Source organism: Leguminivora glycinivorella, chromosome 21, assembly GCF_023078275.1.
Source record: "Leguminivora glycinivorella isolate SPB_JAAS2020 chromosome 21, LegGlyc_1.1, whole genome shotgun sequence".
Classification (NCBI taxonomy): domain Eukaryota; kingdom Metazoa; phylum Arthropoda; class Insecta; order Lepidoptera; family Tortricidae; genus Leguminivora; species Leguminivora glycinivorella.
Genome location: NC_062991.1, coordinates 6,911,340 through 6,931,663, shown reverse-complemented (window position 1 = coordinate 6,931,663; position 20,324 = coordinate 6,911,340). Strand labels below are relative to the sequence as shown.

Genomic DNA, 20,324 nt, shown 5'->3' with positions numbered 1-20,324 from the left:
AATTGATTTCGTTTAGAAGTAACGAAAATGACTGGTAACGAGCCAAATATATCAGCTCGCTGACAGGTTAATTTCAAATTGGTTTGTTTATTGTACACTACTAATTTTAGTGGCGTTGAGTTGTGAATGTTTGTGAGCGAGAGATTAATATTTTTATGCGAGTTTTATAGCGGATGTGTGACTCCACGGGGTTCGATGTTCGTGATCGATTATAAATGGACTTCTACAATAACGAAGGAATCCAATTAAAGTGTATCGTGGTATTGGGAGCAATTGATCATAAAACAGCGTCTTAAAGATAAATAGTTAACGCTGCGCGCACGACATAGGCTTGATTGGTATACGGTTCTCCGTTTTTTTCTTATTTTTTTAACCCTACTCCTGTACTGTACTGTACTGTCTGTAATTTAAAGTAGGTAGGTTACATTAGGTTAAATTATAAGGATTTTTCAAAGGATGACTATCTTTATCATTTTAAATAAACATTTTAAACCTAAATGTACCTTTGGCAGCCCGATTAAATTTTCATTCCGATTTTATTACTCACCGTCTTTTTTTTAATTCATCCATTTAAACTAACACGACCGCATTAAATTGGCCGCAACTTTGTTCCCGCTCGAAATATTTAAAATGTAACCCAAACTCGATTAATGGGTGTCACCCAATAAGGTCTTATGCGGCTGTGTGTCCTGTATCTACATAAATCCTTGGTCACCCGACCGCGAATCGACTTAATGGTGACAGGATAGACAACGTCTTAAATGCTTTAAAGTCAGTTGGCAGTTAACACCTTGTCGTAGTAAGTGATATTGTGCCATTTTTGGAGTGGGAGAGGTCAGCTCCCGAGAACTCGTAAACGTCACCTTATATTTATCACGCGGATTGAAGATGCGTGAAATACTTGGTCTATGAGTATTTTGATTCCTTTGTAACAGGGATTTTTAAAATTGGTTCAGGTATTTTTTTTTAATTTTTTTTAGATTTTTGAAGCCATGCATCTTATTGTAACAGTGTGCAGTGTGCACCTACTAAGTCAGTCTCAAGGAAAAATGCAAAAATGCTGGCCATCTTACTCACTTCACTCACCTAAAAAAAATCGAAGCACAATCGCTTCACGAAACGAAGGCTAGTAGAAATCTCTATGTCTCAAATGTTCAAATTCAAGACATTGCTTTCGTCTTGTAGTTACCTATATTTATGTACTTAATAAAGTACAAATACAAATAGATAATTCTAAAACGACACAAACATACACCTCTTAAACAACTGTCTAATTTCACTATGGATGTTTTCACACTAGTCATATAATATGATATGAAACAAAGGAACAAGTATTTATACCCGTTATTGTACAAAATACCAGCTAAATCCACTCCTTAAGCGTACAGCTTTAAGTGGGCAGTTTATATTCAAATAGGTCTAAACGATGACATCTCAATCTCGTCTAGCCTTAGGTTAGACCATAGACTACTTACTTCGCATAGACACCGCATAATATGTGACCTTTCGATGACCGGTTTGGCCTAGCGCGTAGTGATCCTGCTTGCTACGCCGCGGTTCCGGCTTAGAATCCCGGTAAGGGCATTTATTTGTGTGATGAGTAGAGTTCCTGAGTCGTGGATGTTTTCTATGTATATAAGGCAAGTATTTGTATATATCGTTGTCTGAGTACCTGCAACACAAGCCATCTAGAGCTTACCGTGAGACTCAGTCAGTGTAAGAATGTCCTATAATATTTATTATTTATGATATGACGGTTTGCGCTGACATTTTAATTTATTAACGTGAGTCGTGTTACATTACTGTTCAATACAGGCTGGTATGGGATATAACCGCCAACTGCTATACTTACCCAGTAATTATCTTTACAAGATGAACTTTACATTTCACGAAATATATTTTTGCGTTGTAGTTTCCTCGCCATAGTGAGGGGAAAAGTTTTGTGTTACACTCGGGTGCAAATGTATTTTACTTCTCGTGTGTTAAAAAACTCGCAAGTTCAGGATTCTATTCTCGAACCACTCGCTTCGCTCGTGGTTCAACTATAGAATCCTTTCGCTTGCTCGTTTTTCAATTCACAAATAACTATTATGCAAGGAGTGTAAAGGCCACGCGCGTTGTAGAAACAATATTAGGTTTATTTAGTGGTGTAATGTGTCTTAAGATCCGGTTGACTATGCTGAAGCAATCCGCCAAGTAATATATTTTTAGGGTTCCGTACCTCAAAAGGAAAAAACGGAACCCTTATAGGATCACTTTGTTGTCCGTCTGTCCGTCCGTCCGTCTGTCAAGACCCTTTTTCTCAGGAACGCGTGGAGGTATGAAGCTGAAATTTATATCAATTACTCAGGTCTACTGTCCCTTGAAGCTGTGAAAAAATCAAACTTCTAAGCCAACGCAATCAAAAGATAGAGCCGTTTATGCCGCAAATTTTCGACACTTGCAAGGGAATCAAAACCTACAGGGTGCTTCCCGTGAACTCAGAATCTTGAAATTTGGTACGAAGCAACGTCTTATAGCATAGATAAAGGAAAAATTACGAAAACCATAAATTTTTAGTTACATCACATAATATATTTTTTTTAAAACCTTAAATTTTTAGTTACATTACAAAATATATATTATGACTCGATTGTCGTAATGAACGAACTTTGTAAACCTTGCAGGTTTGTACGGAACCCTCGGTGCGCGAGTCCGACTCGCACTTGGCCGGTTTTTTTTATACCTATATTACTTATACATTTGTATGTATGTAGTTCCAAAACTCTATTTTAAACTGTCTAGGTACACATTAAAGTTCCCTATACTTACGGCAAGTACTCTAACAAACAAACACACAACACACACAATTTTTTTGTTGTCGAATTTATCTCTTCATCTGATGCCGAAGTGATCTGTGGGTTAGCGAACTAGCCTAAGTCGTTAACCTGTCATGTCTGTTTTCTATGCCTTCTAGTTCATATATCGACTTTATGATATGCTTATCAAGGTCTAATTCCTTTAAAAATATAATGTAATATGCCCTATGGTTTTATAAATGCTAATTTACGATTAGTTGTAGTCAGTAATTAGGAATGACAAGGTGTTATAATCAACGACTTAAAAAGCGATATTTATATAAGTAGTTATGTTATGGCCATACTTGATCGTAGCGACAACCTATACGTATTTGTAGCATAGTTTGACTTTATTTACATTGTTTAATTTTGATTTATGCAAACAACCAAAATAAAACAATTTTATTATTATATATCATTGGTAAAACAATCATCAATCCACTTGCCTCTATGTCCTATGAGCCCTATGAGCTATCTGTTACATAATACATATGCAATTATGTGTATGTAGGTATATACTTCACGGATATATTCTGTATGTATAATGTTGTTTAATTCTAGGGATACATCTCCGTATCTAATCATTATCACAAAACATCAGCAACATATCACACTCAAGAACAATAAAGAAGAGTTATTATATAAAATTTCCATACAAACTTACCCATTATATTGCTCATCTCATGACTAAAAATACATCATCATATTATAGGCGCCACGTGTGACCATTTTGACTTAATCGAATCATCGAGCCATGATATTTCCAACTTAGGTCTTAATAGTGCATTGTTAAGGCTAAATAATTGAGTCCTAAAGGTACCCCAACCTTATTTGGCGCCACATTGTATTTTATTGGCGGCTTAGCGCCGTAAATTGATACCTATACTGACATTATGGTAATCTGATGACTTAATAATGACGGAATATATTGATAATACGACCATTTTGCGTTAGTGTTTGTTGTTTATTTGATAATACACACCATAGTGACAGTTTACATAGTGTTAATATGTTATACTTATTGTACAGTCAACCAATTGGAACCCTAGGCCACTCTACAACTATGTCAAAATGACAAGCAGTAAGAGATTTCTTATACTCTGATTTAGAACGTCACTATGACATAGTTCTACAGTGGCCTAGGGTTCCAATTGGTTGACTGTACTTTAAGTTGCAAGATTGTTAACACAACCAAACTACTTATGGCGGCCCCTTTCTGGATCGTAGCACATACCTAGTTGAATAATCTCAATTTTAGTGCAACCACAGAATATATAACATACAAGTACAGAAGGCTCACTCCTTTGATGTTCACATAATGCCGCCATTCTAAATTCTTACCTACATTAACAAACGGACCGCGCGAGCAGCCAACATTGAATTTTAGTGCGCCGCGCGAAGGTCGTTGCCAATGAATGGGCCGCGAACTTGCGGCCGCTGACATGTACTTGTAGCGCGGCGATAGAATTGCGGAGTGAGCCCCTGGTGCAACGTATTTTATTTATAACAAATACAAATAGGTATTCGTTTTGGGTTCGATAAACTATTTCTTGTCGTTATTCTATTTATTCTTGTGCATCATTAGCCAGAGCTCGACAGTAGCAAATATACACAAGTGTGTACACATATAAATTTAGTAAATTTACATTGTAAAGACATACAATCACGCCTGTTTCCCGGAGAGGTAGGCAGAGATCACGGATTTCCATTTGCTACGATCCTGACAAACCACTTTCGCTTCACACACTTCTATAACGTTTCTCATACACGCTCGTGGGAAGAAAGTGTATTGAAAGAGTGGAAGGGTCAGTTGGAAGTGGAAGACCTAGGCGAACTTTTCTCGACCAAACCGGGGAAATATTGCAAAAAGACCAGGTCAGAAGAAGTCGAAATCGACATATAAATTTGGATTTTGTATTTTTCTTCATATAAATTGTATTGATGTTGTAGTTGTTTTAAGTTACCCTAGAGGTACAGAGGCCTTTCAGCTCACGCCCACGCCATCTTATCTTTACGACCCTTCCGACCCTTGCTCCCTCCAGAATCCATACTAGTATTATAAATGGGAAAGTGTGTGTGTCTGTTTGTTTGTCCGTCTTTCACGGCAAAACGGAGCTACGAATTGTCGAGATTTTTTAAGAGGAGATAGTTGAAGGGATGCAGAGTGACATAGGCTACTTATTGTCTCTTTCTAACGCGAGCGAAGCCGTGGGCAAAAGTTAGTAATTTATAATTGTAATACTAACGGCTAATTTGATTTGTTTCAGGGTTAGAATACCTAAGTGCAGCGAGGAGTCTTCACCCGGAGTTACACGTCGGCAGCACGCTGGCCAGTCAGGACTTTCAACTTAGTTTAGAAGGTAAGCCATTCGTCGATTGAGATCCTGAGTAAAAAAGAAACCCAAATAACGCACTTTATCAGCCGTTTGACCAAAGAAGTCTGAACTACGGATGAAACCCAATATAAACCTTTCTGCATTCTAAATATTTCAACAACAACCTTCAAATCAAGAGTGAACAGGCATCTTCTGGGCGAGCTCACTCCATCGTAGGCCACGTCTTTGCCTTTGGCTAGTCTGTGGCCAAGAGTAAACCCATTTATAATAAAAAAAGTTTGTCAAACAAAGGGCGTTTGTCGGTACTTTCAGGCCCTGTTCTGAACTGGCGGTGAATCTTTGGAAACTTGACGTGGACACGGGAGTATCATCTACTTACAAATTAGGCATTGACTCAAACCAGACGTAATAGAAATTAGCATAGGAGAATTTCCCCATGTGTTTACATATACAAATGTATGAATAAATCAAGCTCGTTAAAGTTAGGTCAGGAAATACCTAGGTAAATCAAGAGTGTACAGCCATCTGGCCGAGCTCACTCCATCGTAGGCCACGTCTTTGCCTTTGGCTAGTCTGTGGCCAAGAGTAAGCCCATTTATGATAAAAAATAGGTAATTATGTCTAAAATGGCATTTTAAAAAACTATCAACTCATTTCTTTACAGGATCAAGAATAGCCTCCCCAACGCGTCTCAGGCTATCCGGCGGCGCGATAGGTGCCTCAGCCAACCGCAAACGGGCTGTATCCTGGAGTCCCTACTCGGCGGAGTCTTTAGACTTGGCGGCGGTGATCCGGGCTTCGCCGGCAAGCTTGGCTGTGAGGGCGCCTTCGGCCGCATCTACGGGCAGCTATGGACATCTCAGCGCTGGTAAATACGACTTCATATTCTCTTAAACTCATGACAATTCACCACACATTCAGGGTTACGCAATCGTAACCCTTGAGGAGATTTGAAGGAGTCTTGTACTTTGGTATCTAACTAAATATTATGGATCTGCGATCCAAAGAGAATTTTGACCTCCAAAACGAGAGCACGCAACTTATCCCGATCATGCGCGGCTTCCTACCAATTATCGGCTTGTAGCTGACACAAATCTGCCATCACACTGTCCTGCCAGCGGTATCTTGGCCGACCCGCTGGGTGGGTCACCAGTTGGTCTTCCCAGATACGCCCTCTTAGCATCCTGGCCCTCTCCCATTCTTAGAAATTTGTTATTATTTGCTTTGGTAAACGGTCCACCTAAATAACAGAATGGTTTATAAAATTCCAGGCGCGATATCCCCAGCCCTCTCGCTGTCTCACGCGTCACTGGCACAACAGTTGCTGGCGAGAGGCGGCGGGGGAGTTTTGGGGGGCGGAGTGTTACTCGACCCTGCGCATCAGCAAGCGGCTGCTGCTGCTGCTCATCATGCCGCGCATGCGCACCTAGTGGCTGGGATACACAGGTAAGATATATATCTGTCTCATGAAGTGACAGCTGCTGGCGAGAGGTGGTGGCTGCTGGTGTCTCTTAGTAGCTGGGATACACAGGTAAGATGTATATCTCTGTCTCATGAAGAGACACCTGCTGACGAGAGATGGCGTTTTGGTGGGCGGAGTGTTACTCGACCCAGATCACCAGCAGCGGCGGCCGCGGCCGCGCATCACGCTGCCCATGCGCTTAGTAGCTGGGATACACAGGTTCGACATATATATCTGTCTCAGGAAGTGACAGCTGCTTGCGAGAGATGGCGTTGTGGCGGGCATGTTACTCGACCCAGCACTTGCGGCCGCGTAGCTGCACATGGCATACACAGGTAAGACATGTTTCTGTCTCTTATAACTTGACAACTGCTGGGCATCTTAACTGAAGGGATAAGGGATAGGTACTACTGACTCAAACGCACACACGCTTGGCTTTGCTTATCTTCACTGGGTTAGCCCTGTTGTATTCACCTAGTGGCTAAAATATATATTATGGAAGGACGAAGGACAAAGATAAAACCAGTAGTCCTACAATATAGGAGGATACCAAAACCAGATATTCCGGATATCTGCGACTGGGAGACACAACGACAACAAAAACTCTCGTAATTTTATTCGTAGAACTCAATTACCTCTAGTATCCATACTAATATTATAAATGGGAAAGTGTGTGTGTCTGTTTGTTTGTTCGTCTTTCATGGCCAAACGGAGCGACGAATTGACATGATTTTTTAAGTGGAGATAGTTGAAGGGATGGAGAGTGACATAGGCTACTTTTTGTCTATTTCTAACGCGAGCGAAGCAGCGGGCAAAAGCTAGCATTAAATAAATAAATAGTAGAGGTAATTTATTATCCTACTACCTAATAATTAATAATACCTAATAATCCTAATACCTAATAATTAATAGTAATTTATTATACCTCTACTATTTATTTAAATAAATAAATAGTAGAGGTATTTTCTAATTCAACGCGAGCGAAGCCGCGGGCAAAAGCTAGTAAAATATAACTCCTTTTGTTCAAGCTTAAATGACCAAATCTATAAGTACTAGGTTTTAACTCATATAATTCTTGACAGATCCCACATATCATCGCCCACGCAGCTCCTAATGGGGACACCCGTGGACATCCGACAAGGTTTAGGCATGGACGGATCCCCTCCTCATCATCTGCAGCAACCACCACAGCAGCCAGAAGTTACTAGCATCATGGAGGCCGATAGGTAAACCATCTCAAGATTTCCAGTATATGTACTATTCATGATAGAACTTACCATACCTTACCATCATGGAGAAAAACAGTTTTTACGACTTACTTTCGTACGTTTTATGAGAAGTTAAATCCTGATAGGTAGGATATTGGTAACAAACTCATAGGTCACAAAAGTATAGCCGCAGATGAACAGGATTCACGGTTAGTGCGTTTTCACATTATCCGATCCGATACGGATACATCCCATACATTACAGGCGCCAATTTAGATTTTTTTATTACAATTCTTCCGACATTCGATATCGGATCGGATAATGTGAAAACGGACTTACACTGAAATATACTGACTGTTTATGACTTACGTTACTTGTCAGATTGAGGAGGACAAGCAAACTTAACAGGGCAATAGATTGTTCCGCCTTTTCTCCTCTGCTCATAGAACTGAGATGCTGTCCTACTGATTCTAATCTTTCTCTCTTTTCACAGTGCTTCATCAGGGATGACACAACGTAAGTCCCCACAGAGCCTGATGCACCGAGACAACCATCACAGCAACAAGCCTTTATCAGCTGCCGCGGAGAGTACGGTCCATGACGGTCTCGACTCCAAAGACGAACCTGGAGACTTCATTGAGACTAACTGTCATTGGGTAAGTATTTGTACTTACTACCTTATTTTGCTGGCTTAGTGAAACCAAAGAGGATCGATTATTATAGAGAGTTACTGTCGAAGTAAAATGTGTAATCACAGTGCATAGACTGCCTGATCTCTTGACACAGGCTTAAAACTTTTGAACCTCAGTTTTGACAATTTGGTCCATATTCTTAGCTCGATATGTGTTAAAATGTCAAATATTAATATTAGCGCCATCTAGCTGAGCGTACCCCAAAGGTGTAACACCATCTAGGCCTCCGTACCTTTTCCTATATGGTCCTGAGGTACGTTTTTTTCTTAGACTGTAGCTGTCTATACGGAGTTACTTAAGTCTTCGGTGAAACTAAAGAGAGAAGGAGTTTGAGTAAATACTTCTCAATGTTCTGTCCTGGGCGAATATAATTAGGTCTTTGTCACCATGAATAGGTTAGGAAAGAGCGTTTTGAAAACTGTCGTAAAAAATTTAGGAGACTGAACTGAAATGCTACAATCATGTTTCTTGAAGAGCGGGACACGTAAAGCACCATATACATAATTGTCGTCATATTTCTCTTGCTGGTATTTCTGCGTAACCATAAAATGACGCAGAAGGTATTAAAATAGCCAAAAGTGCTTCACTTTCAAGTCATGTGCACAATTTATATTATTGCTAAAATAAACTACAACTAACTATTTTTGGCTGAGCGATCCAAAGAGAATCTTGGTCACCGAAACGAGACCTGTCCCGATCCTGCGCAGCCTCTTGCCAGAGGCTTAAAGCCACACTGTCCTCCCAGCGATAAAGAGTTCGAATGCTAACCTGCTAACCATGTTATAATTGGAAGATATAAACAAGCTCATGAATATGTTCGTTCTTCCAGGTGGATTGCAAACTAGAGTTCCCAACGCAAGACGACCTAGTAAAGCACATAAACACAGACCACATCCACGCAAGCAAGAAGGCGTTCGTGTGTCGCTGGGTCGGCTGCTCCCGGGACGAGAAGCCGTTTAAAGCGCAGTATATGCTGGTCGTGCATATGCGGAGGCATACTGGGGAGAAGCCGCATAAGTGCACGGTGAGTCATAACTTCTCGTAGCGAACGCGGATCCGCATACGAGGAAACCATATGAAAAAAATAAACGCGGCATGCGAGAGGTTCATGTTCCTTTCACAATAATTTTCATCTAGAACCTGTGGAGCACCATAGAGGATGAAATAGTCCCTAATTATAATAACAGTAGGCCTAGCACATGATTGCCTCGAGAGTATGTCGCCGCGAGGTAGATCACACGTCTTCTTCTAATAGTATTAATGACATAAGGACGGGTAGTCTATCTCGCGGCGACATATTCTCTAGGGGTATACCGTTGTAGTATGGCAACATACAAGTTTTATCAGTAACAGAATACAAAACTGGAAAGTTTCATGCGTAGATAACGATACTAGAACGACATAAGAAACGACTGATCAACACTGCATCTAGTGTTCCTCAAAAGAATTTACTACAATTCACTCATTGACTTTTTTTGAGTACTGATTACAATTTAAACACACCAATACAATAGTTTTTATACAGGCTTTGTGTTGGTAGAGGGCGATAAAGTGGAAATACGTAATTTTCTTCTAATTAATACACCAGTCCTACAAAATAAAGCTCAATAATAATAAACTTTATCAATTCCCTTCCAGTTCGAAGGCTGCTGTAAAGCTTACTCCCGTCTGGAAAACCTGAAGACCCACCTCCGAAGCCACACGGGTGAAAACCTTACACTTGCGAATACCCGGGCTGCGCCAAAGCCTTCTCCAACGCGAGCGACAGGGCGAAGCATCAGAACCGGACGCATAGCAATGAGGTAAATTCCAAAGTAAAAGACTTTGGAATTTAAATCTAAAAACTCACCAGGAACCAGGAACACTGTTGAAAAATAAAACCAATCATACTTAAATGAAAACTCTTCTTTTTTTGGACTACTTAAAGCCTGATTAGATTCCTTGTTTGGTTGTAGACAAGTTTTGACTCCAACTGTGAATATTTTGGACCTATAAATTTTCCAAAATCCCAAATGACGGGCGGAACAACGAGTATGACTTTAGTTAGCAAAGAAATCTATGAAATTTCCTAGAGCTAAAACTTTAAACAAGACAATATGTAGTTTAGCGTAATCCGCCCTTGATCTTAATTTTAAACTACGAGTATTCGCTCCCAATCTGATGTATTCAATGTCTTATATTTATTTTCAGAAACCCTATGTATGTAAGGCGCCTGGCTGCACAAAGCGGTATACAGACCCGTCGTCTCTTAGGAAACATGTGAAGACTGTTCACGGTGCAGAGTTCTATGCCAGCAAGAAACATAAAGGTAATCTACCAATTACCAATTCTACCAATATTTGTTGCGTATCATTTCCTTTTAATACATTTTAAATATTATCGCTGCGCTGCCCAGCGCTGACCTTTTGAGAAGACTATCAAGTGAGAAAGATTCATAAAACTTTTTCATTTTCCAGGTTGCAGTCGCGGCGACGACTCCGCAGAGTCCGGCGGCGGTGGAGCAGGTTCCTCACCACGGTCAGAAGAAGGTGGAGTTCCGATCGGAATTCGCGGGCATACTTCGTCGGCTTCCGTCAAGAGCGAGAGCCCCGCGTCGCCACTTCCAATTGGGCTGCATACTCCAGCACATCAGGTATGTCAAGATTCCACTACCAGATTACTCGCTTCGACTCCGCTGAATCTGGTCTTTTGGGGTCCTTCCCGGGGTTGAAGGATGACAGAGTTCTCATTGGAGTCCATGTCCACACTTGTTCGGCCTCCGTCAAGAGCGAAAGTCTCACATCGCCACTGCCACTTAGGCTGCATACTTCAGGACATCAGGTATGTCAATCCACTCCTAGGTTAGACTCGCTTCGTCTTCGCTGATTCAGGAGGAACAAAGCGGGTTTTTCTAGAGATCTGATGAGATCGGAGTCCCTATTAGTAGGTAGTAAATATGCCAGAAATGTTCTCCTCAATCAAGGTAAGCAGTGCTTCTACTTTCGTCAATAACGATATTATAATGAAAATTATATTTCTTTACAGTTGTCAGCTCAGTGTGGCGGAGATTTGGACTTCGGCGGTTCTGGCTTGGGTGGCTTCAGTGACGAAAACGGCGCTCCTTACTTCAGGCTAGACGGAGAGGTAGTTAAATAAATCTAATACTCGTACTTTAATTATAGCAAGTTTTATTACAATTAATAAGACCAGCATTTGTAACTAAACTTGTTCACTCAAGAATTCTGGCGACCGGTCTGGCGTAGTCGGTAAGGGCAAGGGTTATTTGTGTGATGAGCACAGATATTTGTTCCTGAGTCATGAATGTTTTCTATGTAGGTATATAAGTATTTATATAATTATATCGTTGTCTGAGTACCCACAACACAAACCTTCCTGAGCTTACCGTGGGACTCAGTTAATCTGTGAAAGAATGTCCTATAAAAAAATCCATCTTCAAGCTGAAGTGCCTGTTCTGATCTGCTGGCCTTTCGAGAAACTATTCGATTATTGTCGCTGATAAAAAATGTCAAGGGATCCCGATCCCACCATGGACTTGTTCCCTTAAACTTTATCTTGACTTATCCCTCAATAAAACAAAGTGTATCGAATCTTTTGATAACTTCCAGGTGGAACAAGAGGTCGTGGGTGAAGTAGGCCAACTGCCTCTGATGTTACGCGCCATGGTAGCCATTGGTGAGCCACGGCACCATCACATGCCGCGCCTGCAAAACAAAATGGCCGTCAATCGCCTCATGCCGCCGGGACACGGTGTTGACTTGGGAGGAGGTAAGAAATAGCATTAATATTGTGTTGACGCTTAGCTACCAGGAATAAAAAGTCATGGATGGAGTAGGATGTCTCTTGCCGCGTTTGAAAAACAATATGGCCGTCAAACCGCCTCATGCCACCAGAATATGACTTTGACTTAGGAGGAGGGAAATTGCTTAGTTACCAGGACCTTCTCGGCTTCAGTGCCACTCTAGAGCAAATCCCAACTGGGGTAGTACCTCCGCCTTACAGAAGACCGCACTAGACCCTACTCATAGTGTTGTGTTCCTGCCGGTGAGTAAGGCTGCCAGAGCTCAACGAGGGTGCGGTGTGCTGATGACGGGAGGACTTACGGAACTAACTTGTTCCGTCTATTGTCCTTTGAGTTGTCGGCAACCCGAACCCTCCTTAGAACTTATAGGTACACTCCTTCTTGCTGTGTACTTAACACAGCAAAAGGGAATGTACAAGTTTCTAATGGCGTGGCAACGCGCATGTGACACTGTTTGAGTTGCAGGCGTCCATAGGTTACGGTGACCGCTTAACATCAGGCGGGCCGTATGCTTGTTTGCCATCGACGTAGTATAAAAAAAATAAAACTGTTTTTTATAGTACTTCGAGCAATCAAAACCCAGTCTGGGAAGCAGTTTAGATAGTTCCAGAGCATATTCAGCTCTAAAATCTTTATTGGTTTTATACTTCAAAAATGTTAGCGTATTTCTTAGGATCGCGTCGGCCTTGACCGCGGTGACAGGAGTTAACCAGATTAATAAATTTCCTAATTGTTTTCAATTGTAGCTGCTGCACCTGGTCGCACAGATCTGGGCAACACGAACGTAGGAGCAGAGATCAAGACTGGGATGCCGAACACGAGGCGGGACTCAGGAATATCTTCTGGCAGTAGCCTTTATAGTGCACGGTATGTATTTTATTATTCCACTATTCGTTTCGTAGTCTCCTTTAATGTCAGACCAGCTTTTTAATTCTCAACTAGCCTCTGTCACCGTGAAACTGAATTTGACTTGTTTTGATTTTGTGATACATCATATCAGGCTGTCAAGCGAAAGAATTGCGTGTAAATTGATTCACCGACAAGAACGCAGATCTTAAATTTCTCAATATTTTTACGTACATAGTTTTGAGGTTATCCACCAGTTTTACACTACGCGTTGTCTTTGTAAATCCATACTAGTGGCAACGTGTGTGTCTGTTTATTAGTCTGTCTTTCACGGCAAAACGGAGCAACGAACTGACGTGATTTTTTAAGTGGAGATAGTTGAAGGGATGGAGGTCATGGAGGGTGACTTAAGCTACTTTTTGTTTCTTTCTAACCCCTAACTTCTCTGAAATGGGGGGTGGAATTTTGCAATATACGAATTTAAAGCGAGTGAAGCTCGCGAATAAAGAAAGCTTATTGTCACGTGGCTCCATAAACGAAAGAGGGCTGGCCTTAATTCCGCAGAACATTCACAAAAACATTCGAACTACTTCCAGGTCGTCAGACATCTCCCGCAAGAGCAGCCAAGCGTCCGTGGTGGGCGCGGCGCCGGCGCCGGCGCGGCTCGTCCCGCACGGCGTCTACGACCAGCTGTCCCCGGATAGCAGCCGCAGGTAAACACCTCATTATAATACAGAACCATAGGGTCTCCCCAAACATATGGACGCGGAATCGACTTTAAACGCGTACGCTTGTTAGTATGGACATGCGTACAGAGGCGTTCAGTTACGACGACGGGTAAGTTTCTTCAGTAACCAGCGATTTTTGGTCGGTTAGAGCCGATTTCGCGTCGACAGGTTAAGGGTAACCCTTATAGCACGAGTACACGGTGCCGCCTCCGCGCGGACTCATGTGCATAGCACGGAGGTGCGGTGAAGGCGCCGAGGCGGCACCGTGTAATACTCACGTCCTTGGTTATGTTTTACTGATTTGCATTATATTTTTCTGTTATGACGAAGTACCATCTTCAATGACGGATCTCACATTGACACTACCGTCTCTGTGCAGATAATCCTCCTGAAACAAGGTGTAACATTGTAGTCATTTATTTAACATTTTTATTTCTCTAAGATTACAAATCACTTAAGCGTGAAACAAACAAAATTTTAGTAATTACTTTAACTAAATTGACGGAACATCTAGTTCTAATACTGAGAGTCAGTAAAAATTTAATTTATTGCCCTGTTTTAGCTAAGACTTCACAATACTTTTCTATGTCGACCGATGCCTTTAAGGTGCTAAATGTTTTTCCAGATCTAGTCAAGTTTCGTGCGTGGGATACGCACCAGCACCTTCCTCCGCTCTCGCCGCCGTGCAAGCCGTCCGGACATCCCAAGGCAATCAGGTAAAGACTCATTTCTTGGTTTAGATACCAAAGGCGAGACGACTAAAAAAAAACTAATTAAGTAGTCCGTCAGTTAGATCATCAAAGAACTACACGTATTTTTTATTTTTTCTCGTAAACGAAAAATGACGACGGTACAGTGCGTTGAAGTTTCGTGTGACGTCAGGCCTAGGTACAATTTTTACTTAGAAGTGACGTCACAAGCCCCCACTCAGAACTTTGATGCTTATATATTTGTATTTTTTCTTTAATTAGAAAAAGCGAAAAATATGTGTTTAGTATTTTTGGACGATCTAACTGACGAACTAAACAGAATGCTATTTTTTTTATGTAATCGTCATCCCTAATTTTAAAAATTGTATGCTATGGGTTGCGAATGATGCTCTAAGCACGAAAAGGTAGCTAGTTCTACTTTTGCGGATTTGCTCCAGATATGAGCGGACCGTTCATCCTGGCCCCAGTAAAAATAACTCTTAGAAATCTAAATCTTAACTTTTGATTTTGTTGTGAAGTTTAAAGTTCTAAAAACTAATTGCCTTTCTAATTTTACAATATTTTGGTTTCTAGGCCGTCCTTCTCCGCGGGGTGACATGTTCAGAGGTGCGAGCTGAAGAGCTAGCGCTGGAACTCGACCCCAACGTCCAAGTGAAAGAGGAGGCCAGGAGACTCTCGGAGCAGTCCAACCTCAGTGATCAGACGCAGAACTGGACCCCAACGTCCAAGTGAAAGAGGAGGCCAGGAGACTCTCGGAGCAGTCCAACCTCAGTGATCAGACGCAGAGCTACCAGCCGTACCCCTGCGGGACTGATGATGTGGTGAGTAGTTTATAGAAGGTATTACTCTAGAGTTAGGGGTGGAACTGGACCTCAACGTCCAAGTGAAAGAGGAGGACAGGAAACTCTCGGAGCAGTCCAATCTGAGTCTGATCAGACGCAGAGCTACCGGCCATACCCCTGCGGGACTGATGACGTGGTAAGCTTTTTTATAATACAAAGAAGACAACATGTCAAGTAAGCAAACAGTTTTAGTAAGCAGATAAAGTGGTTGAACAAACCTGGTGTCTAAAATTACATACACACTTTTATAATATCTTAACAACGTAAAAATACATCACCCAGCATAACAATATTACTCTTGAAGAATCTTGCAGATGCTATACCAGCCTGAAAGTCTTTCCTTATCAGCATACACGTACATAATATACATACAATCAAGCCTGTATCCCATAAAGGGGTAGGCAGAGCATATGAAACTAGTCAAGTTTCAGTCTCTCAGCCACTCTTGGCAAATAAGGGGTTGAAAGACTTCGAAACTGTGACATTGCAGACATTGCAGTTTTCAGTGGCAGCTTGCCAGCCTCTTCTACGCCAAAATTTAAAGCCTGACCAGAAGGTAGAGGAAGGGGAGGCTGACTATATATATGTTATTTTGATGTATGCGGTGACAGTTCAGAATAGTATGAAGAAAATAGTTCTAATGAAATTCCGCAACATGGCGCATAGTCATATATTTCTGGTCAGGGTTTAAACCATATCCCATAGTCGCCTTCACCTTATTAACATTGTTAAATTCCTAATGTTTGATGTTCTTTCCAGGGTGACGCTCCATTCCCGTTCAAGACGGAGGACGAGCACGAACCGGTGTACAAGGAGTCGCGCTCCAACTCGACCAGCACGGTGGTGGTCACCACCGCACAGGTGCACCACCCCAACCAAGAAGTCAACCTCGAACAGGTAAATATCAAATCCTATTATAGTAGTTCCTGTTTTTCGATTCCCGGCCGTCCCGGGCTAAAAAAACATTTCCAGCCTGTAGTCAGTCATCTTTGCTTTCTTCCGTCAGAGCTTAACCCATCTTAGCCAAAGTCGCCATTTATGATGGATTCTTCTAGAAAGACCCGAGAGTGTACTCATTCTGAATCTAAATCAGTTTACTGGTCCACACCGTTGTAACTTTTTTCTATGTTTCAATTACACTCGACAATTTTGCTCAATAGTTTTTTTTTTGTCTTTTCCTAGGTCGCGGAAGGAGAAATGGTGGAGAACAAGCTGGTGATACCAGACGAAATGATGCAATATCTTAACCAATCAATATTGGGAACCGACTCGGTAGCACCAGCCAAGAACGACTCCGCCGCCCCTGAGCCCGAGGCCGACAAGGACCAGGACAGTGCAACCAAAGACAATGCCTCTCGCGACCAGAACGCTAACAATTCTAGTGACAAAATCAGTGACGTAGCGACCAGTGACGATTCTCTACTCAAAAATCTAGGTGCCATAGGTAGTGATCTCAATATAAGTGATATTCCAGTCGATTTAAGGTCGTTAGACGTTAGCATGTCGGGCAACAGCGGCTCTTTACTAGCCGCCAAGTCGCCCGACGACAAGAACCCGTTACAGGAACAGGTTATACCCGAAGTCCCCACCGAACAGTGCGAGGACTACAAGAAACCACCGACGAGTACTGTATCTACAAATCCTTTGCAGTCTTTACAAACTATGGCGGCGAGTCAGCCGGAGCCTAACAGGATGAGAGCAAATCTTCTACCTCAGAAACAAAACACGACTATGAGTCCGAAAACCATGGTAATTACTCCGCAGACGGTTATGAGTCCTCAGACTTTGCCTCACAGTATGCTCAGTCCACAAAGCTTACCTCATAGCGCTATGAGTCCACAGAGCGTTATGAGTCCCCACAACATACCCCATAACGTCATGAGCCCACCAAGTGTTTACAACGTTATGAGCCCTCAGAGCGTTATGAGCGTCATGTCCCCACAGCACAATGCTATGAGCCCACAGAGCATGCAGAGTTTGATGAGCCCTCAAATGCCGAACCAGATCATGATGAGTCCCCGTCACAATAACATCGGCAGCCCTATGTCTCAAAACATGGCGAGTCCAGCCGTCAACATGGCGAGTCCTATGAATCAAAATATGCCGAGCCCCATGAGCCATGGCATGCCCAGTCCGATGCATCCCAGTCTACAAAGCCCTATGGCTCAAAACGTGACGAGTCCGATGATGCAAAACGTACCCAATATACCGGTAAACCCTCCCCAAAACCCTAATCAAAACATGATGATGAACATGAATATGAATCAGCAACACATGCAAAGCATGCCACCTAACTACCCACAAAACCGTCAAAATTGTAATCCTAAAGCCGTTAGCAAAAACTACACCAACGTCCAAAATCAATATCAAAACCAAAACTACAATCAACCACCCAACTATCCAATTCAAAACCAGCAGAATGGTAACAATATGCGTCAGCAAAATATGCAGCAATATCCAATGCAACAATTTAACCAAAATCAAATGCCTAGCATGCAACAAATAAACCAAAATCATCCCAATATGATGTACAATAATCAAATGATGCCGCCGAATTATCAACCACCGATGAACTACCCCAATCAGCAGAACCAAATGCATCAAGTGCAAATGTCAAGGTCTTCAGTGATGAGCGTTGACAACAGCGGCAATATGGCGAGAGGGGCTTTAAACAGCTACTGCGAGCAACAGAACCAATGCCCGCCCATGCAGAATAATCAATACAACCAGAACATGCAATATCCACAACCTCCTCCTTACAATGCTGTGGTCAACGCTGCCAATGTTATGGGCCCACCTCCACCTAAAAACAATCATCAATACAATCAAGCCATGATGAACAACAACCAATATTACAATAACCAGAGACCTTACATCCAGTGGGACTATCCCGGCAATCAGTTCAACAAACACAACATGCAAAAATCCGCTCAGAACTCTGTGAACATGTCTACTGGAAGCCAGAAGCCGGTGAACGGAGTAAGACCACCGATGAATTGCAATCAGATGGTCAAGAATGGAGAGCAGCAGACTGATTGCAGCATGAATAGTTTAAGAAGTCAGAATAATCAGGCCAGTGATGTTCAAGTTTGGGACATATCGCAGTCACAGATTGAAGCCACGAACGCAAGGAAAAAGAATCAGAACGCGAGTACGATGCGGCAGGAAACCTACCAGAGGACCCTGGAGTATGTTGAGAATTGCGAGAACTGGAAGAGCTCTGAGATGGTCTCCAGCAGCACGCACCCTCTGCAAGGCGGCGACAACATGGTTGTGAACGATCTCCAAACCTCCCTGTCTTCGTTTTATGAAGAAAACCAGTACCTCCAGATGATCCAATAGTTGTAATTTTTATATGCTAAATGTGTTCACGCTAAAGTCGAATTTAGATCTGATAATGGTGCACCTAAAACTATGGTTGTTAAACGAACTTATGCAATGTAGACTGATTAATTATAAATTTCTAAATTTAGGCTCAAATGTTTCAAGTACATTAGCGTAAACGTTTTGACAAAAGACAAGCACATAAAGTATTGTACATAATGTAAACTTTGTTAAAGTATGTCTTCCATCTTAAGTAAGTACAATATTGTATGAGAATTGAAGCGATATTTTTATATTGTAGATGTATGTTAATCTAGGATGTACATAGATTGTACATAGGATTTTAAGATGCTACAAGGGAAATTCTGTCAACTGTGTGCCTTAAATTTGTACGTGTTTTGAACTAATTTTGTAGCAATATTAAATATTCCTATAGTGTTTTATAAATGAAGATTCTCGTGGTCAATAAATATTTAGGTGCAACTGAATTGACTTACATGCAAGTGACCTTTGAGATTATTAGTTAGACAATAATAGAATCAAATAAAATAGATCAAAATCTGTACAAAACATTTTCTAGAATTTTTACTGTTTGTTGATATTTTGTAACACTACTTAAGTATAAGTAAATGTACTTTTTAAATGTTAGTTTGTAAAATAATTAAAGCAATATTTTGCTTCGAGACATGGAATCTCCTAGTTTTTAGATTTTATTATGAGATTACTAGACTAAGATTTTTGTAAGTTTGTTAATTTTTATTATTTAAAGCAAACAAAATGACCGCACAAATGATTGTAATAGATAAACCGTATCGTAATAACTTATTGTTTTTCTGTTCTCGCGACCGCGAACATCTGTGAACAATATTTTTATGAAACTATTAAATAAAACATCCTATCATGAAGCTTAGTGTGTTTATTTTTAACCTTGTTTATTCGCTCGTGTCATTAGATATTTTGATGCGTGCACTGTCTAGGCGAGCGTCTACATAAACCTTGAAAACTTTAGTCTTAGAAATTAATTTTTCTTTTTCATTTAATACGGACAACTTTAATATCCATACTATTATTATAAATGGGAAAGTGTGTGTGTCTGTTTGTTTGTCCGTCAATCACGGCAAAACGGAGCGACCGATTGACATGAATTTTTAGGTAGAGATAGTTGGATGGAAAGTGACATAGCGTCGGGGATAGTGCAATACCGCGTATCTAACAAAACACATAGAGCTCAACACGGGAACAATTTACAAGGAAATTTGAACTTATTGACTTTGTTAGTTACGCGGTATTGCACTATCCCCGACGATAGGCTACTTTTTGTCTCTAAGCTAGTTGCCTATATGTTCATCCCACTCAACTATCTCAACAACAACGAGAATAACACCACCCTACTCTTTTACTAAATGATTTAAACGGCTTCACTCGCTATAGAAAGAGACCAAAAGTAGCCTATGTCAGTTTCATCCCTGCATCTATCTCCACTTAAAAAATCACGTCGATTCGTCGCTCCATTTTGCTGTGAAAGACGGACAAACAAACA

The 20,324-nt window shown here is 41.4% G+C and overlaps 1 protein-coding gene across 1 annotated transcript in view; it reads left to right on the top strand.

Annotated features, from left to right (window-relative positions):
• The window catches only part of LOC125237395 (zinc finger protein GLI4), a 179,662-nt gene extending 159,973 nt beyond the window's left edge, over positions 1-19,689 (top strand). Inside the window, 19 exon segments of the mRNA XM_048144430.1 lie at positions 5,105-5,197; positions 5,838-6,041; positions 6,445-6,619; positions 7,718-7,861; positions 8,337-8,499; positions 9,365-9,559; positions 10,174-10,240; positions 10,243-10,337; positions 10,726-10,843; positions 10,992-11,167; positions 11,560-11,658; positions 12,141-12,300; positions 13,081-13,201; positions 13,777-13,893; positions 14,534-14,624; positions 15,192-15,257; positions 15,335-15,439; positions 16,220-16,357; positions 16,643-19,689. Of these exon segments, the coding sequence (XP_048000387.1) occupies positions 5,105-5,197; positions 5,838-6,041; positions 6,445-6,619; positions 7,718-7,861; positions 8,337-8,499; positions 9,365-9,559; positions 10,174-10,240; positions 10,243-10,337; positions 10,726-10,843; positions 10,992-11,167; positions 11,560-11,658; positions 12,141-12,300; positions 13,081-13,201; positions 13,777-13,893; positions 14,534-14,624; positions 15,192-15,257; positions 15,335-15,439; positions 16,220-16,357; positions 16,643-18,802 (4,487 nt within the window). The 3' untranslated portion in view covers positions 18,803-19,689.
• The last annotated feature ends 635 nt before the right edge of the window (positions 19,690-20,324 follow it).